At 41.2% G+C, this 23,391-nt stretch overlaps 1 protein-coding gene across 4 annotated transcripts; it reads left to right on the forward strand.

Moving 5' to 3' along the window:
* Positions 1 to 334: 334 nt before the first annotated feature.
* EDRF1 (erythroid differentiation regulatory factor 1) lies at positions 335 to 23,365 on the forward strand. Of its 4 annotated transcripts, none has more exons than XM_017809189.1 (25): positions 335 to 507; positions 1,849 to 2,057; positions 3,473 to 3,539; positions 4,713 to 4,838; positions 5,328 to 5,452; positions 5,796 to 5,955; positions 7,161 to 7,262; positions 7,545 to 7,666; positions 8,346 to 8,457; positions 8,984 to 9,131; positions 9,206 to 9,314; positions 9,609 to 9,720; positions 10,631 to 10,891; positions 12,265 to 12,336; positions 12,452 to 12,602; positions 14,753 to 14,941; positions 15,967 to 16,167; positions 16,466 to 16,684; positions 17,790 to 18,013; positions 18,403 to 18,561; positions 18,993 to 19,142; positions 19,374 to 19,527; positions 19,793 to 19,908; positions 20,522 to 20,685; positions 22,670 to 23,365. In XM_017809189.1, the coding sequence occupies exons 1-25, from the start codon at positions 442 to 444 to the stop codon at positions 22,839 to 22,841; spliced, it is 3,690 nt and encodes a 1,229-aa protein (XP_017664678.1). In that variant the 5' UTR covers positions 335 to 441; the 3' UTR covers positions 22,842 to 23,365. The 4 variants fall into 4 exon arrangements, with proteins under 4 accessions (XP_017664678.1, XP_017664680.1, XP_017664681.1 ...); XM_017809191.1 differs by having other exon boundaries at positions 1,924 to 2,057; XM_017809190.1 differs by lacking the exon at positions 335 to 507 and adding an exon at positions 1,691 to 1,724.
* The last annotated feature ends 26 nt before the right edge of the window (positions 23,366 to 23,391 follow it).

Genomic DNA, 23,391 nt, shown 5'->3' on the forward strand with positions numbered 1-23,391 from the left:
CCATTTCCTCTTCACAGTGGCCTCAAGATGCGCCAGGGGAGGTCCAGGTTGGATATCATGAGGAATTTCTTCACGGAAAGGGCTGTCAGGCGTTGGAAGGGGCTGCCCGGGGAGGTGGTGCACTCACGATCACGGTGGTGTTCAAGGAACAACTGGACCTGTCACTTAGTACTCTGCTCTGGCTGACAAGGTGGTGATCGGTCACCACCAGGTTGGACTGGATGATCTCGGAGGTCTTTTCCACCCGAACTGGTTCCGTGACCGTATAACCGCACTGTGGCCCCCGCCCCTCACGGCGCCGCCCCAGAGCCCGCCTTCCCCGCGCCTTCTCGCGGAGTCTCGCGAGAGGCCGCTGTTCCCGGCCGGCCGCCTCCGGGAAGCGCCTCAGCTCCCGCTCCCTGTTCCCCGTTCCCGGCTCTGTTCCCGCTCCAGCCCCGGGCGATGGAGGAGCCCTGCGGCGCGGGCGCCGCTGCCCCGCTCAGGGGGGACGTCGAGGAGCCCAAGCAGGTACGGGCGGTAGAGGAGGGGCCGTGAGGGAGCGGCGCTGAGGGGGGGTTACGAACCGTGGTTGCGAACACATCCCCTAGTGGTGCTCTAATTTAAGTGGTGGCTTTGATCCTCTTTCCAGTCTGGAATGCCGCTGTCAGGGCCGGAGTGCGGTAGGCAGCTCGCTAATTATGATTAAGCGCTAATTGTGAGCGGTGTTGCTGCTGTTGTTCCAGAGTGCATCGCATTTACGTAAATGGTGTCCTGTGGAGCTGCTTTTCCCTTAACGTGTGTCACTCCAGAGCTTCTCACACGCGTGTGACAGCCGCGTGTTTTGCTGTATTTAGCAAGAAACAGGCAGCCATGAGGGTTATTTATTTGTTATTACTTGAAGTGTTTAGCTTTAATGTTGGTGTTAGTGAACACTTGGTGTTAGTCAGCACTTACTTTCTCAGACTTCAGTGGGAGTTATGTTTTAATTTTGGCCTTTCTGAGTGATTTCATGTTCCATAGGGAGCTGACCTAAATGGCACTTCAGCCCCATGACTGTGCCCAGGTGGCCCAGAAGGCCAGTGGCACCTGGCTTGGATCAGCCACGGTGTGTCCAGCAGGACCAGGACAGTGATTATTCCCCCTGTGCTGGGCACTGCTGAGGTCAAACCTCACATCCTGGGGACAGTTTTGGGCCCCTCATGTCAAGTAGGACATTGAGGGGCTGGAGTGTGTAGAGGGAAGGGAAGGGAGCTGGGGAAGGGGCTGGAGCACCAGGAGCAGCTGAGGGAGCTGAGAGGGCTCAGCCTGGAGAAAAGGAGGCTCAGGGGGGACCTTCTGGCTCTGCGACTCCCTGACAGGAAGGGGGAGCCCAGGGGAGGTGGAATTCAGGCTCTGCTCCCAGGGAACAAGGGACAAGAGGAAACGGCCTCAAGCTGGGCCAGGGGAGGGTCAGGTTGGACATCAGGAGGAATTTCTTCCTGGAAAGGGTGTTCAGGCATTGGAAAGGGCTACCCAAGGAGGTGATGGAGTCCCCATCCCTGGAGGTGTCCAAGGAAGGACTGGCCATGGCACTCAGTGCTTTGGGCTGGGGAACAAGGTGGGAATTGGGCATAAGTTGGACTTGATGACCTTGGAGGTCTTTTCCAACCTTAATGATTCTGTGACAACTCACGAAGTGGAGCTTGTGTTTGACACAAGTGTTGGGATCAGGATAACTGAAATACGAGCACATGCAGGAGAAAGAGGTAAGTGAATACAGGACTGGGGTTTGGTCACTTACCATTAAAAACACCTGATTAGAGAGCAAGCCTGATAGTTTTAATTGCCAACATTTTAAAAATAAAAGGCCAATTTCTCTTTGCAAACCAGGGGTCGGTGCTGTTCCTTGGAGGCAATGAAGTGAAGAGCAGTGCAGTGGTGAAATACTCCTCTGCCCCACCACAGGCAGCCTTTGCTCGGCTCCAGGAGAAAACAGACTTGAAGCTCCCCCCGGCCAACTGGTTACGTGAGAGTGCCAAGCTGGGGCCAGCAGGGACAACCATTCTGGGCAACAGCAAAAAAAGTAAACCCTTCTCAAGGTAATTATTTTTTTCCAGGCCTTTATGAAGAATTCTAATAGTGAACTTGGAATCTGTGTCACCTAAAGGGTGAAGTACAGACTTTACCGTAGCAACAAGCTATTGCTTTGTCTTAACCATTCTCCCTCTACTTTTTCATCTTGAGTTCTTACCTTTATGCTCTCATCTTGTCTCCTTTGTAAATGATTAATGATGCTGGTAATGCTGTGGATGATTGTTTTGTTCAAGTGCATGTTGACACCTTGCCTGAGACAGTCAAGCTGATTTTATATTCTTCACTGGTTGGCCAAAATTAAACTGCATTGGTTCAGTCAGCCAGCCTGCCTGTGATAACAGGTGAAAATGGAACAAATATGCTTCCCCTTGGAAGCCAAGAGCCAATTTATAGCTCTTCTGGATCTTTACAAACTGGATCTGACAAACTAATGGCAAATGGAATTTCCTGGTTATATCAGGAGTGAACAGAGGAGGTGAAATAAGGGGCAAACCCAAAAAGCAGTGTTACCTTTCACTGTGAATGTTTGTTAAACAGTTGAGTGACTTAAGTTCAGAGTGTTTATAAAGAGGAGGCTCAAATCCTGTGCTGAACAAGCAAATTCACACCAAGTCAACCAGTCAGTGAAATTAAACAGTTTGTGGAAGGTCTGTGTTTAAATCCTCATAATCTCTTTTAGGAGCTGTACTTTTTTGAGCAGGATAACATGTATTTCAGGGCTTTATGATTTTTTTCCTGTTTATTTTTAATATTATGTTTATTTATCAAATAGAGTCTGGCAGTTGAATCTCTCTCTAGTGTCAGTATTAAAAAGCTGATAGCACAAGTATAACTTTGGACACTTGCACATCATGTATTTTTGGGGTTATAGTAATACCTGGCTTAATTTTAAAGAATGATCTGTACATTGAAATATTCTAACTTAAGTAGCTTGTAATTTAGAGAGGCCTTAATGAGGGTGGAGGAATATACAGGGATGTGTCTGTTACAACATGCAGGGCAGTTTTGAAAAATAAGAGGTAAAATTAGATGACAGTTACTAAAATTAAAGTATTTAACAGGCTTAATGCCTTAGAGAGAAACTCTTTGAAAAACTGTTCTTGTTTTTAGTGTTAAAGAAATAACTCAATTTCGCTGATTTCCCATAGCTTCAATTTTTTCTTGAATTCAACAAAACTTCAAGTATTTTAGAATGTCTTGAAATCAGATCTAAGCACTTTCAAAGGTATCTTTGAAAAACTTGTAGAGTATGAAAATGAAATTATTTTGTTCATTAATTTTAAGTCTCATTACACTTGGTGATGTTTAGCTGGACTAATTTTTTTTGATGAAAAAACCTTTCAAAGATTTAATAAGACTTAAACCCAGGTCTCTAATGTCACGCTGCACCTGTGTTAACTTGTCATATTTTTTTAAATAGCTTTGGGATGGCTTATGACTTCATTGACTCAGTTGGAAATGATGTAGATGTGGTGTCTGATTCAGAGGTATGTACAACTTTTTAAGTTCTGTCATTCAAACTCTTATATTGCATAAACTTTATTTTAATATACTGTCACGGCTTTCTGGCATCTTTGTGTCCTTTGAGGAAAAGCAAAGATCCCCCAGTGAAACACAGATTCCCAAACTTCTGCCCTGCCATGTAAGGGAGTTGTGATCACTGAGTAAGAGATGCAGAGAGAAAATCATATTTTCTGTGGGTTTCTACAAATAATCTCCAGCTAAAATATGCAGTTTAGTGAATGTAGCACATCACTCTTGAGTGTTTGAAATTAATTATTCTGATGTAAATTATTACTCTGAAGTTGATTTCTTTTTCTATTCATATCTAGAAGAGAGAGCTGCCCTCCAACTTGCTGCTTCTTTCCTCTGATTTGTGTCAGCTTTTTGGTGGTGGAAATACCTGCAGAATTCAGATGAGGCTGTTCAGAAGGAACATACACACTCATTTACTGTGTTAAGATTTGGCAGATTTGTATTCAGACTTACATCTCTCTCCAGATTCCTCTGGACACCTGACAAAGTGTTGCTATTCCTGTGGTGAAGATAAAGCTTTAAAACCCAAACCATCCACTTGCATTTGTTTTGTAATGTTTTGTTGATAGCTGGTCATGATTATCAAAAGACAGAACATGTTTAAATCGTGTGTGTAGTGTTTACTGACTGCTTGGTCTCTCTCTCACTGTCATTTGTGTTCTCTGACCTCTACAAATGTATTTTCTTGAGGAATGGTTTAAAATCACTGTCACTGTAAGGTTTTATTTTCCTGAGCGTGTGTGCTGGTTTTGGCTGGGGGAATTTTCTTCCTGGTGGCTGGTCTGGGATTGCTTTGGATTTGTGCTGAACGCAGGGCTGATAATACAGAGATATTTTTGTTACTGCTGAGCAGGGCTTACACAGAGTCAAGGCCTTTCCTGCTTCTGCTGCCACACTAGTGAGGGGATGGGGGTGCCTGGAAAATTGAGAGGAATCATGGCCAGGACAAGTGACCCCAAATGACCAAAGGGGGCTGGGGGGAAGAACAATAAAGGGAGGATGTTTGGAGTGATGGTGTTTGTCTTCCCAAGTCAGCGCTGATGGAGCCTTAGTTTGCTAAGAATTGTCTTACAGTGCAGTATAATTACATTGAATATTGTCTCTTTTCACTTTTCTCCTGCCAGAACATTAAAAAGCTCCTGAAGATCCCTTACAGCAAGTCCCACGTGAGCATGGCCGTGCATCGCATCGGGAGGACGCTTCTCTTGGATGAGCTGGATATTCAGGAGCTCTTCATGAGATCCTCTCAGGTGAACCAGTTGGCTTTTGTTAAGTGTGGCATCAAAATGCGTTATTTCAGGAATAGAGTAGCCAGCAAGGAAATATGTATGGAAGTTCCCGAGGATCATATGTGAGTGCCAGAGGTGCTTTGTTCTGCAGCAATCAGTTTAGCCATGGACCACGTCTGATGTCCTGTATTTAGGGTATTGTAGGACTAAAATTCCATGTCCCACTTTCCTGTAATTACTTCAGTATTGCTAAACTGTTTGATTAATTTCATTTTTAATAAATATTTGTTACTGTGTCACCTCTTATGTTTCTGACTTTTCTAATGAAGTCAAATTTTCAGTAAGAACTGTTCTAGAAGATAAATTTTCAATAATGACCAATTCAGGACTTCAGCTGTGAAGTTATTTTCTGGATTTCTTTTCTTGTTTTGGATGAGTATTTGCAAGTTTATAAGACACTTTGTTTACTTTGCTTTTTGATCTTGATTTCATATTTCTGATACTGCTTAGACAGGGGACTGGACGTGGCTGAAAGAATTTTATCAAAGGCTGATTGATCAGAAGTGGCAAAGAAAAAAGAAGAGTAAAGAACATTGGTACCAGAAGGCTATACTTTCTAAATTTTTGTATTACAGGTAACCTTCTGTCTGCATGAATCTTGAATTCTGCACCACTTACTTTTGCCTCATTTCTGGTCCTGAAGTAAATGTTAAAATTCCATTGTGGTCTGTCTTATTTACTGACTTAGCCTTACACAGAGGAAATTGAGGGACGAGATCAGGAAATAACATGTGAATGTTTTACCAGAAATTGAAGTATTTTACTTTAAAATTGAAGTATTAAAGCATAAAATAAACAGCCTGACTTAATTAACTGCATATTAGCCAAGTCATTTGTTGAGAACAGTGCATCAAACATAACTCTAAAATGGATCTGTTTGCATATTGTCAACTGAACTTTTCAATGTTTCTTTGTCAGCATTAATGGTGATGGAGCTGCTCAGCCTGTTCCTTCCACTTCCAAACAGCACCAGGAGGGTCCTGTTGCAGGTGAGAGTGATGAAGCAGGAAGGGCCTCCTGGCCAGCTCCTTTTGAAATGCCTTCCTCGTTATCTGAAGATCCAGGTGCCTCCAACCAGGTTGGTGTGTAGAATGTTTTATGTGGCACCTCAGTGTTTGTAGAGACACAGATGCTGAAATGCTGAAAGAGCTGAACTAAGGCATGAGGAGATCTTGGCAGGAGGTGCAGTTTAGCTTATGCCAGTGTTTCAGAGCTCCAAATTTCAGAAATTACTTTGTACTGTGGCTGTAATGTTAAATGTTATTTATTCCAGCATTGCTCAGAAATAAAGCATTTGGCTAGGAGGAGTCATCAATGACCTTATCTAAAATGATGTTCAAAAAGTGTGTGTGGAAGCTTAAGGTTCTGGCCTTTCTTTTTAAATCTGCCATTAAAATCAGTCTTTTGTGGCCTTTAATTTACTAGGGGAAGAGGAAAATGAACATCTATGAAAACGTTTGCAAAACAGTTAAGCAACATTTACAAATACTTACTATGAGATTACACAAATGAAAAGGGATATGTTTATAGTAATTATGCAACAAACTGATTATTATCAGGCCCTAAGTCAGGGTTTCCATCTGTGGCTAAACTTATTTATGAAAACTGTTAATTCCTGTGGGGTTTTGAGTAATATAAACCAGGAATTGATTCAATTTTGGAAAGGTTGAAATATCTGTTGTATTCATTCTGCATTAATAGAATAATGATGCTCTAGTTGTGCTTGCACAGTATTACCAACTCAGTGTCTTGGTCAGCCAGCTTAGGGAATTTCTAACCTTCATTATCCATAAAAATGTAACTGCATGTGTTGTGCTGCAGCAATATTCCAAAGAGGAGAAATATTTCAGTACTTAAAAGCTGCTAGAAAAAGGACTACTTCTCTCTTCCACCCTCTTGAGCAGCTATTGCCCAATCAGCAGACTGTTTATCATAAAGAAGCTGTGGAGCAGCACACTGTGATTTTCTTTAATTTATAAATAAAACAGCAGGAAAGAGGTTTTGCTTCTGGAGACTGATAATCTGGTGCTGCCCCTGGGTTAATCAGGAGTTCCTAGGAACACTTTCTGATTTCTTTCCAGAGCCTCTGAGTGTATAAATCAAGTACAGAAAAGAAGCATTCTAGTCACTGACTAGAGGCTTGTGGTAGTTTAATACATACTTATTTAAAGATGTTAGAGGTAAAGGTTTTTCCCTTATGTGCTTTTGTTGTTCATATTCTCTTTGAATGGCCTAACTTGACCTCAGCAGCAGAATCACTCCTTATCCTTGTGCTTTCCACAGGGAAATGTGCCTCTTGAACCCTCATATATAGTGGGGCACGTGGCCTCAGCCCCCAAAGAACAAAACCTGACTCCTTTGTTCAATGACGGGGAAAACAGTCAGGTATGATATCTGTGAGATCTGAACCCCCAGTCTGAACATCACACACTTCAAATCTGGTCTAAATTGGAACCCAGAGAGAACCTCAGTCCCCTGTAGAAGTAGCTTTTGTGGCATCTGCACCCCGAGTCTTTTCAGTTCCCGTGAATGCGTAGCCTAGTTCATCACGTGCTGTCTTTTAGTTGCTGCTTTGGCTTCTTGCTGTCTCATAATTCCACAGAATGTCACAGAGACCAAGTCTGATGCCAGTGATTTATAGACCAAATCTTTTTTCTCTTAATGAAGGGACTTAAAAACGACTTTGTCCGTAATATCTTGTGGACCTTTGAAGATATCCACATGTTGGTGGGATCAAACATGCCAATATTTGGAGGTGGGAGATACCCTGCTGTGAGCCTGCGTCTCAGGTGAGCTTGGAACTTCGGGAAATAGCCTTGACTGATTTGTTGCTTTGCTTCCTATTTATCTCTCTGTGGTTTTTGCTGCTTTTCTTAAAGAAAGCAGTAATTTCTCCTACTGGAACTCTGAATTTTAATAAGTAAGTTGGGCATAAGTACTTAAAATATTATTAAGCAGTAAAACAGAGGTATTCCAGTCACACTTTGATGTTGATCACTTGATTACTAGTCTTTCTGTTCCTGCCTCTACACAGGCAAAGAATGAGCAAAAACTTGAAACTCACTTGGTGTATTTGTCATCTTTTTAAGACACATCTAGGAATTAATAGCACCTTGCTCCGCGAGGAAGGTCTGGGAGATGATTTGTGCTACAATTAGTTGCAGCTAATACTGCTATTCCTTTAGACCTTGTTAAGTACATATGTTGGTAATAATGTGACATCTGAAACTTGTTCAAGTTTCAGTGTGGGGAAAAATTGCAAACTGCTGATGGAATGTGAGCATATTCCATTGGAGAGATAAGTAAATCTGTTTTGATACAGCTCATTGTTAAAACATTTCACAAATAATTGTTTTAGTATCCATCCGCTCTCAGGTAACTTAAATCTAAATCCCATTAGTAAACATCCCTAATGTACTCTCAGCAGTAAATAAATACTTAAATAACACTAGAAATATTTGGTTTCAGGGATAACAACAAGCCAATAAATGTGCTAACAGGAATTGACTACTGGTTGGACAACTTAATATGCAACGTCCCAGAGCTCGTGATGTGCTTTCATGTGAATGGAATTGTTCAGGTAAGTCTGGCCCTTTGCATTAGGGGGCAATAGAATAATCTGTTCTCTAGTTTTTGAAATGGCTTCAGTTGTAGCAGATCTCTCTCTACTGTTCTGACGAAAAAGATTACAAAAATCCTGTGCTGCAGAATGAGAGGCCTCTAGACAGCTTGCAGCAGTCATCTAAAAATAGTGTTCTTTTTTCCCCTCCCTTTCATGCATGCAAGATTTCTTCTTCCCCTGATATATAAGTGAAGGCAAAAATAAAAAATGCAACAGCAGAAATCATCTTACATCTTAAAATCTTGCCAAGACATCTTTTTTTCTCCATTTACCATGTTTGTCACAAAGTGGATTCTTCTGAAAGCTTTTATTGAGTAGTTTAGTCAAGATGTTTTTACTTAAAATCATAGAAATTAACTCAGTTTACCATAATTGTAGCCTTTGTTTCTTTTAGCTGTTGATGGAGACACTGATATATGAATTTTGGAGGTGTAGGTGGCAGAAAACCCTCCTAATCTTGAGTTTTAACATACATTCTTTGCAGAAATATGAAATGATCAAGACTGAAGATATTCCCAATTTGGAAAACTCAAATTTTTCAACCAAAGTGATAAAAGATATTGCTCAAAATATCTTGTCTTTTCTGAAATCAAATTGCACCAAAGAAGGACATACTTATTGGTTGTTTAAAGGTAAGGATGTTTAGATTAATTTGAAAAGATTTATGGTAAAGTCACATTGATTAATGAAAAATTTTATTTTGCAGCAAGTGGGAGTGACATAGTAAAGCTCTATGACCTCACCACACTTTGTGAAGAGACAGAAGACAAATACCAAAACCCTTTTACAATGCCAGTGGCAATTCTTCTGTACAAGTGAGTTTTTCATAATTTTTGTCCTAATACTTAGTTCTTGGTGCAGTTGTATTAAGAATACAGACCAAAAGTCATGATCAAATGACAATCACACACGTAAACCTGGTGAACTTTGGTCCTACTAAATCAAAACAGACTTTCTCCTTTTCAGCATTCCTCCATGTAAGAAAGTTGTAGACCCATCCTGAAGTTTGGCAGATCTACATTGGCAGTAGAATTGTTTGAAGCTTCTTTTTCTTCTAAGCACAAAGAAATTATCCAGGGATTTTACTGTTTTGTTCAACTTTCTTTCAGAGTTGCTTGCAATATGATGCTGAAGAAAAACCAGAACAAGAAACACTATGGCACTATCAGAACATTGCTCCTGAATTGTCTGAAGTTATTGGACAATGGCAGGCACCCTCAAGTAAGAATTCTGTGTTTTCTTGTACTTTTGTGTAAGTAAATAGAAATGCTGTCATTGTAATGCACCTGGTGTGTGCTTCTTCCTCCTTTCAAGGGAGAGATTTTAAATTTATTTATAATCCTTAAAAATTGATTTTGTGTTTAAAGAATTCCCACGCTATTTTCTTTAATTAGTTGCCTTTGGTGACCCTCATTGCTGCACGAGTTTCCTGTCCTTCTCTAAAAAGGAACTTGTCATTACATTTGCTCTTTTACTCTTGTTCCCAAGGAGCCTTCTGGGAGCAGATCTTGGATAGACAGTGTAAAATGTGAATATAAGAACATTTTTGCTCTGAAGGTGGCTGAAAATTGAGACAGGTCAACCAGAGAGGTTATAATCTCCATCCCAACTGGACAGCCTGCTTGCAGCAAGTGGGTTGGGTTAGACAGTCTATAAATGATTTAGATTTAAGCTGTTTTCCACTGAAAATTAATCCCAAAAATGTGATGTGAAAAACCTGAATTGTATTTAAAGTTGATTAGTTAATATGTTCTACACCTTCTCTTGTAAACTATTAAGAATTTCGTAGATTCCTTCTAAAGCTGTGAAAAGTCCTCAAAATCCCAGTAGAATCTGCAGGTTTTTTTTTTGCTTGCATAAGATCCTTGTGCTGTCTCCTGTTATCTACAAGCTCTTAGAACAGGCAATACTCATTCTTTACCAGTTGATTTTTTTATTCTCTTCTAAACTTGATTAGGCTTGGATCTTTTACCCTCTCAGGGAACTTGATCAGGCTCTGTTTACAGGTTATTAAGCACCTGTTTGCATGTGCTCTGTCCTCCTTATTCTAAGATAATTTATATTGTTCTTATCTCTCAGAAGAAAAGTATACCTTGAAAATGACTTATTTTTTTTTCTCTGCTTTAAAAAGATTATTGCTTCAGCAAACTACATGTTATCAGAGCTTTTTCAGTTGGATGAACCTAAAAAAGAAGACAGTACAGACTTCCCTATAAATGGAAATTCTGATGAGAGTTACAGCGAGGAAGAGGAAGAAATGCCAGACAGTGATGAAAATGGCTCCTACAGTAACAGTTCTGACCCCCCAGATGACAATAAAGCAGTGGCAATAATCAAATCTGTTGGAGAGTTGTCAGTGCCAGAAAAGTACAAGTCTGTGCATCGAATACGTGTGAGTGACACTGGGGGGGTTTTAGGTGTTTTCTGGGAAGATTCAGTTCCTGTGACAAACTTGGGCAGTGAAATTCAGTTACCTGTTAGTTCTGTCTTCAGGGTGACTGAAGGGGGGGAAAAGAAACTTTTTATGAGCTGCTCATAAAATTTGAGGTGTTTGAATTTTACAGTTTAATGCAGATTTTTCCCTACCATCTTCCATATGTTCTTTAGGGTAAAATTTTGCATATTCCTGTCTTGGCAGTAGAGAAAGAATTGTCACCCTTGGCCATTTTGAGATGACCATGAGTTTGTGTGAATTCCTTGGGTATCTTAGTAATTTTTTCTGGACCCACATATAATGTGTGATCTTTTCTCCAGGAGCATCAGCTACTTCATTTTCAAAGAGTTAGTCCTTGAATTCCCGCTTTTATTTGTCTTTCCGAGGTAACTGGTCAGAAGACAGCAATTTTGATTTCCTTGAAATTTTGGTTATAGTTAATTTTAAAATAGAGCTGACACTTTACTCTGCACATGTATACATATGGTGTCTAAGGAAACAGCTGGATGGGTATCCAAAGTATTCCTGAAAGTTCCTTGGGATATATGTGCTTCATAAACCAATAATCAGAATTGTAACAGTGCTGCCTTCATTGCACTTCCTGGACATAATTGTAACAAAATAGAAGAACACAAGGATCTGGGAAGATCAGTGAAGAAACTGTTCATAACATTTTACTTCTGATGTTTTACTTGCCTTCCCTAGGTAGGGATGTGATTATGAAATTGCTCTAAATGGTGAAAAGTGAAACCTTTTTTCCAACATCTGTACTGAGGAGCAAAGATGATGATTTCCTAAAAATATTTGTAACTGCTATTGCTGTCTTAATTATGAACACTCCAAGGTCCATCAGTGCAGATGGACCTTGTGCAGGTGCAGAAACATTTGAGTTTCCCTTTCTGCTTTACCCCAGAAGAAAACAAAAATACAAACTTCCCCAAAAAACTCCAGGGCATTGAGTTGTTCAAAGGTGACAAAAGTGCAACTTCATGTAGGCTGAATAAATGATTTCTGTCTGGTATTGAACCTGCTTATCTTCCAGGGTCTGCAATGCAGACCCTCTCTGGATGCTTTTGTAATGATGTTATGGAATAGAGTCATCCCTGCTTTCCACTGTCTTTGGAATTACCAGGAGGGACCAAGGGGCCCGGGTACATGAACTGCTCACCGAGCAAAGCAGAGAAATACTGTGATGCTTCTTAGCATAGAGTTCAGGTGTCCCATTAACGCTTTTCCTTAATGCTGCCTCTCATTTGCATCTTCTGGCCAGTCATTTTCATATTTCCCATGGTGAACACTCATTCTCTTCCTTCCCTGCTGCTCCCATGAAGCCCAGCTGTGCATTCCCAGTCTGCCACGGCACCGAGGAGCGCTGCCGGCTCGTGCTCAACCACGTCCTGGAGGTGAGTTCACTCTCAGCTTCCCAATGCTCCCTCACCCACCACCCAACTCTTGATCTACTCCATGTTTGCTAAATATTGCTCTCAAGGTGAGTGAAACTATTTCTTCCTTTTGCAGGGCTTGAAGTCTGTCGACAGCAGTGTTAAAAAGGAGGGTGACCTTCCAGCAGCCGACCCCAGCACTCCAATCCCCTTGAAATATGAAGATGAATCCACCAGTGGTGGTCCTGAGTGTCTGGAGAAGCAGATGGCCTTATTTTTAGACAAAAGTAAGTTGTATTGTTGTGCAAATAAGACCTTTCCAGTGCCAACACAAACTGCTGCTGCTTTATTTTGATTGTCAAAGCAGTGTGCTTAAGTCACTAATTACACGACTGCCTAAGGAAAAGCAAACACCTAAAATTGGAGAACAGTCTGTTCCTTTTTAAATATGAAGAGAGAAGCTCATTTGGGATATTTTGCATATCAAAGAGTCTTTTATGAGTAAACACATAATTTTACTGGACCCTATTAAGATGTGGCTTTCAGATGACTTCCATAAGGGCTTGGTATTTTGGGCTTTGGTATGTGGAGAACCTTAAGTTCTGCGGGTTGTTTTTAAAATAGTCTTAATTTCTTTGTGTGTGTGACTTGGATGTTTCCTGGAAGAACTTCTGCCTTCTGGCAGGATTTGCTCCTACATTATGCTTGCTGCTGAATTGCATATAAAACGTTAACTAGGATTTTGTTTTCTTTCTTTTACCTCTACAGTTGTGAAAGGAAGCAGCAAATAAAAGATGTTTTGTTATCTTAAATACCCAAACTCCAGAAGTTTCAGACTATAGTCTATTTTATTTTTCTCTGGCTTGACATAAAAGGTTCTAGGAAAGACTTTTCTTCTGACAGTAGCAGAGTTCTCTGCAGGCCAAGGAGCCCTGTAAGCATAGCTCAGAAGGAAATTTGTCTTGCCTGTTTTTACAATTCTTTATTCTTCCCTTTCTCCCCCCTTTCTCCCTTTGAAAATCTCTAAATAATAAGCCAGTTCAGTTTTGAGATATGACTTTGTGTCCTCGTGTTTCTCTTCCAATTTTTTGATTGTCTCTGGGATGACAATGACCTGGAGATATACACACGTTTTCTTAGTTATTGTCAGATGCATGACCACAGAATTTAAGGCCTCTATCAGAAAGTTGTGTTTTTGTACCAAGATTTCCTGAGAAGCTTTACCAAGGTCAGCTCAGCAAGAGCAGTGTGCTGATGGCAGCTCTCCTGCAGCCAGGCTCTGTCTTCTGCCTTCACAGCTTGGAACTGATGACACACTGCAGCTCCTGCCAGCTGGCAGGGAGAGTGCCCACATATTCACTTGTTCAGTTTAGAACCAAGTGCTTCCTGGGGGATGTGGGAGGCAAATATTGCACAAAAAAATACTTGATTTGATTCCTGGATCTGTGCTCGAGTTCATCCCTGAAGTAGCAGCACTGCTACTTGTTGACTTTTGCTTTTCCAGTACATGGGTTTGTTTTCTGTGAGGCCAGTTATGTAGTTTCTGTGCCACATGTATATATTTACATACATACAGAAAGGATAAGGGCTCTCAATTCTGGAATTTCTGATTTGAACTATTTCAGAATAGTGTATGTATATAGAGTATGTGCAGTGTGTGTGTGTGAGGTGTCACTGTGTTAGATTTATTTTGGTCCTAATAGTGCTTAAAATTTTACTTACTGTATTTACTTCTTATATATTATTATAAGATAGTGGGCTTACAAGTCAGGCCTTGCAGGTCCACCTGCAAGCAAGAGACTCATTTCTGTGTGCAAATATTGTCAGGGCAAAATTCTGTCCTTTGGTAGGTACAGGCCTTAAATCAGTGGCCTGTTCTTTCTGGTTCCATAACTGCTGCAGCATCAAAGAAAAACATCATAGTCTTACACAGAGGATATCTTGAAATGAGTGTGAGAAAGTCATTGGTTTTCCTTGTGGGAAAGACCAGGTTATCCAGTTCCTTCTGTGCTGGAGGCTAAACCCACAAATGGAGGCTTTGTCACCAAGACTGAAACAGAACATTTATCTTAAGGATTTGCTGGATAACATGACAAATTCTGCCTGTGGCTTTCTTGTTCTGTTCTTCTGCTACCTAAGGGAATAGTCTTGGCCTCTGCACCCGTGTTTCACAAGCTGTTTGAGGGCAGAGGTGAGCTGCCCTGTCACTGTCTCACTGTGTTCCAGCATCCTGATAGCAGGAGGAGTACGTGGAAGAGTGCCAAGCATTGGGTCCATTTTGCAGATGATAAATGTAGTGGCAGACAGGCTGCCATAACTCTGCTTGTGCAGGGCTGTAATAAGGCAATTTCCATTCTGTCTGAGCTGATGAAGTTGTGTCCAGTGTCTGGCACGTGTTACAGAGAGATTTACTGACCAGCTTCTGTTCCTGTTGCAGTGGGCTCGTTTCAGAAGGGTAAGCATTCCAGTCAGTCAGGAATGATTCCTGGATCGTGGCAGTACAAAATGAAACTCCAGCTCATTCTGAAATCATCAAAAGCTTATTATGTCCTGTCTGATGCTGCCATGATTCTGCAGAAATATGGGAGAGCACTCCGGTACATCAAGCTGGCTTTGCAGTGCCATGGTAAGTTGTTAGAAGGGATTTGTCTCCTGTGCCACTGCCTGTAGACACCTCTCAGAATATCATATATTGCTGTGCATGATTTATCCCACTGGTGTGCAGTGACAGGTCTGACAACTTTGTGTTTAGTTAAACTAAGTGTCTGGCTCATTATTCAGGACAGAAGTCTGTAGTGAGGATAACTTTAGTCACTGATTGATAGAAAGATGCTTCCATTTTGACAGGCTGGGAAACTTGAGTGTGGATTTGGAGCTTCAGAGCATTTGAGTTTGGGGGTCTCAGCCCTGGTGCCAAGGCCAAGACAGTGTTCTGATCTAAGTGCTATCCCTACAAGCTGGTGTGTTTTCCCTGGAAATGCCTGTTGGTTCCCATGTCTTTTAAATACATTCTTGACTCTGAGAAATACCAGACTTGTTCATCAGCAGAATTGGATGCTCCTCTAAAATGAAATACATCTTCAAGTATTACTTGAATTTTGAGAAAAAGGAAAGCAGTTAAATCAGACTGTTCAGGCTAATAGTGCCATAATGAGAGTAACAATTAGGAAATGCCAGTAGTGCTACAGTGCTGCTATTTGGCTTCCATTTTTGTAGGGCTTGGGGCAAGAGGAGCCTTATAAAGCAAAGCCACTTGATCTTAGCACAAAGCATCAACATGCTTATTGATAACTCAGAGCACTCTCCAGCTTTCAGTCTCTTAAAGACCTGAGAATCAACTTTTAGCTCTACCTTTTGGAAAGTAACTTTTCAAGCTGTATCTCATTTGAGTTAATCTGTAGAAAGTCAGTTTTCCTTTAGTCAAATCTGACCATTAGCATTTGTAATTACCAGAGTGCTCTTGTTAAACCATCAGCAACTATGAGTTTAAAATAGGTTAGTTCTGAGAAGAGCCTGTGTTGTCACACTTAGTCTCTGTTTGCAGACAGGTCACATAAAACCCAGTTATACTGTCAGTCTGTGTCAAGCCTTGGGATGTGTAATTTTTTTTTCTTCCCCCCCTCCCTCATCCCTGGATTTTTTTCCCAACAGATACCTACTGCTGTCTCTGTGGCAGCATGCTTCCAGAGGTGTTGATGTTCCTGTGCCAGTGTTTAACCCTTTGTGGAGACATCCAGCTAATGCTGGCTCAGAATGCAAACAACAGAGCAGCTTATCTTGAAGAATATAATTACCAGACTAAAGAAGATCAGGAGATCTTGCACAGTCTTCACAGAGAATCCAGGTGCCAAGGTACGAACCTGACACAACTGCCAGAATTTGGATATGTGACAAACATCAGTAATTTTGTTGTGTTTGTCAAAACCCTGCACTAGGAGCATTTCTGGCTGAGGGTTTATTGCACTTCACTTCTGTTTTCTTCAGAGAAAGCTTTTCAAGCCTGTCATACTTGTGTAGATATTGGATGACAAGCCTGAAGCTGTAAAATTACTAGAGACAGTAATTATTTTAAGTAATAAGTAAAATTTACCAGATTTCAGTATGTTGGGAAATACTGTTTGACATGCAGGCTTTGCATTTTGTTTTCCAGTGTTTGCCTGGGCTACGGATTTGTCCACAGACTTGGAATACCAGCTTTCTGTCAGCTGCAAATGCTATGAAGCAGCTTATGAAATCTTACTGTTCAGTAATTTAAAAAAGGAAAACCCAGAGCAGCACATCCAGGTGCTAAAGAGGATGGGCAATATCAGGAATGAGATTGGAGTGTTCTACATGAACCAGGCTGCTGCAGTGCAGACAGAGAGAGTGGGCAAGTGTCCTTTTTTCCATTTCTGACTATTTCATGGAGCTACAGCAGTGATCAAGTTCACAAATAATATTAAAAAGCTCATGTATTTCTGATTGTAAAGATGACATTTAAATAACTTAGTAGTTCTTTAATATCCATTTTAATTATTTGTCTACAATAGATTACTTGTACACTGTACTTAATTGAGTAAGGGAATAGACAGCTTTGGAGAAATGCCTTTAAAAAAAATTCCTAGAATGCCCTCAAAAATGCATGAGGGAAACTTTTAACTCTGTTATGAAAGGGAAGGCATATTGCCTTCTTGATATGTTTGGTTTAGCCCAGCATGAACAAGCAGAAGTTTAAATTAAACATAAGAATAACTTTAGTAAAGTTAGCCTGTGAACTTTTTGGTAAGTTAATCCTTGGAATCTTTCCTTCTGGTTTATTTTTCGGTGGGCTGTTTTGAGGAAATGCAGTTGCATAAGCTGCTTTGTAGGGTCAGGTGTTCAGTGGGGTTTTGTTTTTGAATGCAAACCCAGTAATATCTTGTCCACAAGTAAGAGTTGTATGAACTAGAACAAACTAGGTGCTGGTGGTTCAGTGTAAAGAGCTGAAGTTTCCCAAATACCAACTGTTTCCTGTGACCTTTGTCCAAGTAATATTTGAAGGATTTGGGGTTGGACTTTCAATCTTGTAATTTGTCATCATCTCTGGGTCTTTGCAGAAGTGTTATTTAGCCAAAGTCAAAGCTTAAAATACTGAATTCTACTTGTGTGTAGAAGTCACATTTTATTTGTTTTATGCTTTAAGTTTTTAGTAGTAACTCCAATAGCCTGAGTGTTACTGCAGAAACAAAATCTGCTTTATCCTGTAGATTTCCTGGTGTTTTGTGTGTAATGTTATTGGAATTCTTTTGGAAGTACAGTATGTGTAGTAGTGCACTTCAGGTATTAAACCCTCAAGCATATGGAAATCTTAGGAGTATTTTCCATGAATTGGGTCTTCAGAATCGTTTCCCACCCTTAAATTCTAAAAGGTCATTTATGAGAAAGGGAACATGATGGAAATGTTTGTTCAGTTACCTTTCAAGAATGAGTCTCTAAGCCTTGTACCTTCACCCCAGTGAGTAAAAACGTCTCGACCACGGAGCAGCAGCTCTGGAAGAAAAGCTTCTCTTGCTTTGAAGAAGGAATTCAGAATTTTGAGTCCATTGATGATGCCACCAATGCTGCTCTGCTGCTGTGCAACACAGGAAGGCTGATGAGGATCTGTGCCCAGGCCCACTGTGCAGCTGAAGGGGACTTCAAAAGGGAGTTCTCCCCAGAAGAGGCCCTTTATTACAATAAGGTAACATCACCCTGGTTTTAGCATGGCCCAGACTCTCTAATATGCCTTTTACTTGCAATACCTTGGTAAACATGTGTAAGTTTGGGTGAAATACCTATCCTGCTTTCATACTATGCCAGTCCTTGCTGTGCAGGCTTCAGTATTGTTGCTGAGGTTTGATTTCACTGCTCTGGGGCTGTGACATTGAGATGTTTAATGTACTGTAGTGCCACACACAAGAGAGAGAGAATTGCATGATCAGGATTGAAGTTATTACCAAATGGATGTAAAGAAAATACTGAAGAAGACCCAGATAGGTATTTTGAGAATCCTTTGATGATGAGTAAAGGGAAATTAATTTCTGTTAGAAATACAGTAACTCTGTATGTGCATGATTTTGTCATCTGTAGGCTATTGACTACTATCTGAAGGCATTAAGGTCGCTGGGTAAGAGAGATGTGCATCCAGCTGTTTGGGATTCCGTGAACTGGGAGCTCTCCACCACCTACTTCACTATGGCAACTCTGCAGCAGGACTATGCTCCATTATCGAGGAAGGCTCAGGAACAGGTAACAGAGAGCATTCATCACATCTGGGAAAAATGTATAATTGTCTTCCTGAAAAACTGGACAGGGACCAAAATTGGTAGTGGAATTGTGGAATTACAGAATGGTAAGGGTTGGAAGGGATCTTGAAGCTCATCTTGTTCCAGTTTCCTGCCATAGGCAGGGACACCTTCCACTATCCCAGGTTGCTCCAAGCCCCATCCAACCTGGCCTTGGACACTTCCAGGGATGGGGCAGCCACAGTTTCTCTGGGCAACCTGTGCCAGGGCCTCACCCCGCTCACAGGGAACGATTTCTTCCCAATATCTCATCTAAATCTATCCATTTTCAGCTTAAGGCTTTTCCCCCTTGTCCTATCACTACATGGCCTGATGAAAAGTCCCTCTCCCAGGTTTGTTTTTAAATTTGGGCTTTTTTATTTATTTACTTTGTAGATAGAGAAGGAAGTGAGCGAAGCCATGATGAAGTCCTTGAAGTATTGTGATGTTGATACAGTGTCTGAACGACAGCCCTTGTGCCAGTACAGGGCTGCCACCATCCACCACAGGCTGGCTTCCATGTACCACAGCTGCCTGAGGAACCAGGTATTGGTACACACTGGGTTGGTTTTCTGCATCAGTTCCATCCTTAACACATCCAGTGTGTGTGGAGGTTGATATTTATCCTTCTACCTCTAGCTGGGATATATTTATTTCAGTTATTTAACCAAAGAAATGTGTGGTATTTCACAACAGTTTGCAAATACAGCTTTTTAGTGGCTGCATTCACTGGGATTCACTGTCTGGGGTTCACTCTGTGCCCTACTCTGAGTGCAGGTTGGAGATGAACACCTGAGGAAGCAGCACCGTGTCCTTGCTGATCTTCACTACAGCAAAGCAGTGCGACTCTTCCAGCTCCTGAAGGATGCACCCTGTGAGTTCCTGCGTGTGCAGCTGGAAAGAGTGGCCTTTGCAGAATTCCAGATGGCCAGTAAGTGTAGCTCTGCCTTACAACAGCTTTCCAAACTCCCACTGCCTACTTGGTTTCATTTTTAAATACCTACATTGTGTATGAGTGCAGGGGTAATCTGCTGCTCAGAATAGAATTTTCCTCAAGAGAGGAAACAAGGCATTTTTATCTTGCTGGTTTTCAGCTGACTAGGACAGTATGTGCTTTTCTCCTGAACTCTTGAAGATGGAAGAAAAAGTACAGTCTGTAACATAAGCTATTTGTCCTTAATTTTTACTTTTTTTAGGTCAGAACAGCAGTGCTGGGAAATTAAAGACTTTGTTTGGGGCCCTGGATATAATGACCAAAACCAAGGGTGCTTTCCAGCTCATCAGGAAGGAGCTTGTGGCAGAAAGTGAACAGGTAAAGGAACCTCAAGTGGTGTGATACCTGCTCCCTTCTGGCTCTTGCATTCGCAAAAAACTGGTCACTTGGCAGTTAAAATATTCCTGGGTTACTTTTCCACAGAGCTGGTACCTCAAACAGTGTGGACAGAGTTAGAATCTATTGCAGTTCTCTCCTAGCCTGGAAGTGGATAACAACATTCTTCTAGAACGTGATCCAGAGATGGATTAAAACTGACTGACTGTTAATGGGGTTCTGTGCAACTCTTATTATCCCTTAAAGGGCCCATGTTATCCCTTAAAAGCCTTACCTAAGAACTTCCAAATGTATGTCCAATAAAAAAGGGAGTTCTTTCTCTGTGGTGTATTTAATATTTAATTATTAAAATGTGGAGGGCTGTCTGTAGCCAGTGTGAATTAATTATTGATGCCTCAGTCAATAATTACTTGCAGTAATTGCTGATGTGTGTTTATCCCTTCCTGGCAATTTTGGGCAAAACACGGAGTATTTAAGTCCCTATTTTTCACATTTTACCACTTGGCTCACCTGCAGATGGGGTTTTCTGACTCCTTACCTGTGTCTAAATGGTGGAGTTCAGTGAGATGGTTTTTGGTTGTTTCTCTCCCTGTAGATCAGCAAGGACAAAAGTCCTGCTGAGGGTGTGTCACCAAGTGATTCCTCTGTGGGCCTGAACAAAGAAGAAGTCTTGAAACTGCTCAGTATCTTTGAATCCAGAATGTCCTTCCTTCTCCTCCAGTCCATCAAATTGTTAACTTCAACCAAAAAGAAGATTGGGTAAGTTGAACCTTGGCACATGTGTGTCAGTGTGATTGTCATCCACAAATCCCTACAAACTGTGTACTCTTAAAGTTTAAGGAGGTGTATTATATATTCTTTTATGGAGATGACCTTTCTGCATGGAGAAGGAGATGAGATATGCCTTATCTAAATATTGAATGTTTTCTGTGGGTTTGTGTGTAACTGAGGGAATGGCCAAGAAATATCTTTACTGAGTGTGTCTAGAAAGCTTTTTCTCTCCTCTTTCCTCATATCAGTCCAGGAGTGAGGACAAAAAAGTCAGACTTGAATGGCTGTATTCAAATAGGACAACACTAACTTGTAAATGTGGTCTGAAATGCACAGAACAGGTATCACAGAATGTGGTAAAGCATCAGTGATTCACATCTAACTTATCCTTTAGAGGATATAAATCCTCTCCTAGGTATAAATTCACAGACAAAGCAGTTTAACTGATGTGATTTTGCTGGCACACTTCTCGTCTTTTGTTTTAATCAAACTCTGTCCAGGGAATGAGGTGCATTATGTGGTGTCCTTCATCCTGAGACTGGGCTTCATGTGGGACAGAGCACCTGCTGTGTGCTGCTGATCTCTGGAGTTATCTTGATGATAAAATGTCAGCGTAGTTTTGCAAGCAGAATACTTGAGAAGAAATGTGGGCACATCAGTCATGCTGGAAATAGAGAGGGAGCAGGAGCTGTTTCTAATGTTATATAAAAGTTAAGTTATGAAAAGGGGCATTAGTTTTAGGGGATTCTTTTAGGCTTGGAAGTTCGTAGTTTTTGGAATTGAAGTGCTGCTGATGCAAGAGGTGTTTTGCTAAAACTAAACTGTGAAATGAATTAATTCTGCTGCTGGTGGGAGAGTGGTGAACAGAAAACATGAGGGGAACACAGCCTGTGTGTGTTCTTAGCTTGGTTTAGGCAGTGTCAGGTGCTTTCACCTCCTAAAAAAGCTCCCACAAGGTGGCAATCTGAATATGTGAAACACAGAGTGTCACTGAGCAGATGTCCCAGCTCACTGAGTACAGTGGTTTTAATTCTCTGGTCTCATAACATGGGCAAGTGTAGTGAAACAGAAACCTCATTCTTTGGTTTGTAGGGTTTTTTCCCCCCATATTTACTTGGTTGTCATTGTCTCTTGAGTGGGGTTTTGTAGTGAAGGTTCCACACAGGGAACATGTTTGAATGTTAAAATGTGTTCAACTTCTTGAAACTTTGAGGCCAAGCTTAAAGCTGCCTTTCATTTAACCTTTCTAGTGCCTTCTGTACATCCTGTGTGCTTTCCTTCCCTTCTGCTTTGCAGAAGGTAAGGTCTGTTTTATGCCTTAATAATGGCCTGAAAAGGGAGCAAATTGGAGCTCACAGATGCTGCTTCAGGGTCTCAAGTGCAGAGGACAGGAGAACATGTGGAAAAATTAACGTTTGATAGCAAAACTTGCAGACTGGCAGTAAAACTGGATGAAACCAGTTTTATCCTCTCAAAGTGAAATGCAGGAGCAGAACAGAACTTGGCTGTGCAAATCAGAGGGGAAAAGTAATTGAAAGTAATACTTTGTTCTGGGAATTCTTGTAACTTATCCCAGAAATACTTTGCATTTCAGTGGCTTTTTATTGACTACCTGCTCTGTATAATAAATGAACCTGTCTGATTTCTGCCAAGTGGGTGAGGAATTTAATTTGCTTCAACGTTTCTCGGTCATTCCTGAAGTTCTTGCAATTAACCTGACTGCTGCCTGGACATTTTATTTATAATATTTATTTCTATTTTATGCTCTTTCCTGCAGTATAAAGAGCGGGCTCTAACTGCAGTTCTGTGAAACAGCAGGATATGGGAGGGCTGAGGAAACAGGAGATTCCACAACCCCAGCCATGTGGTTCCACAGGGATACTCATCAATGTTGTTATTTAATAACAGTCTTGATAATTTGCAGAATAAAATATCGTGGCTGGGTAATTTGTATGATTTCTTTCCTTTGTAGGGGCATTAATGAAGAAGAAGTGGTTCTGAAGACAAACAAGCAGGTTTATTCCCTGCTCCTGCGGGCGACTGCCAACAAGGGCCTGACCCTGCTGGAACGCACGGATCTCATCCTGAATTTACTGGAGCAGCTGGCTCCAAATTCTGAGGGCAGCAACGGGGGGATCCAGTGACTGCAACCCTGCAGAGCAGCAGAACCAGTGCCTTGCTGCATGGGATCACTGGGCTGTGTTCCCATGGGATATCTGTATTTATTGAGGTGATGTTATCACCACGTTGTTACATTGGACACCTGGGAAAGCACAGATTCCTTTTTTTCCCAACAAAACTCGTTCGGCTCCCAGCGTTTCTTTGTTTGAAATGCCAAGTTGGAGTTGTGGATATAAATGTAACTGTTCTTCACCATGGAGAAATTAATGATTTTTCTCTTACAGGAATGGGCTTTGCAGTGATATCCATGTTTTGCATAAAAATGTAACCTCACAGCTGCTCTGGTTTGGTATTTAATGAAATATATTTTGTAAGCAAGGCTGCATTGGAACAGTTTAACTGCTGATGTCAGCCCAGGGAAATTTCTGTGGGATATGTGGATGCACTACTTTATTCCAGTGAGGATCCTGCACAAAAATGTTGTGCCTTTGAAGCTTTGATGTGACTCTTGCAAATGTATCGGCCACCTCGGGGATTTTGTTTTGGAAAGTGACTGGTTTCAGCTGTGTTGGA

This window comes from Lepidothrix coronata, unplaced genomic scaffold (genome assembly GCF_001604755.1).
Source record: "Lepidothrix coronata isolate B3197 unplaced genomic scaffold, Lepidothrix_coronata-1.0 Scaffold25, whole genome shotgun sequence".
In the NCBI taxonomy this organism is placed as follows: Eukaryota; Metazoa; Chordata; class Aves; order Passeriformes; family Pipridae; genus Lepidothrix; species Lepidothrix coronata.

Coding starts and splice junctions, on each gene's coding strand:
- EDRF1 (XM_017809189.1), top strand. CDS start 442: ATGGAGGAGCCCTGCGGCGCGGGCGCCGCTGCCCCGCTCAGGGGGGAC. Junction 5,956..7,160: donor ATCCAGGTGCCTCCAACCAG/GTTGGTGTGTAG, acceptor TGCTTTCCACAG/GGAAATGTGCCTCTTGAACC. Junction 14,942..15,966: donor GCTGGCTTTGCAGTGCCATG/GTAAGTTGTTAG, acceptor TTTTCCCAACAG/ATACCTACTGCTGTCTCTGT.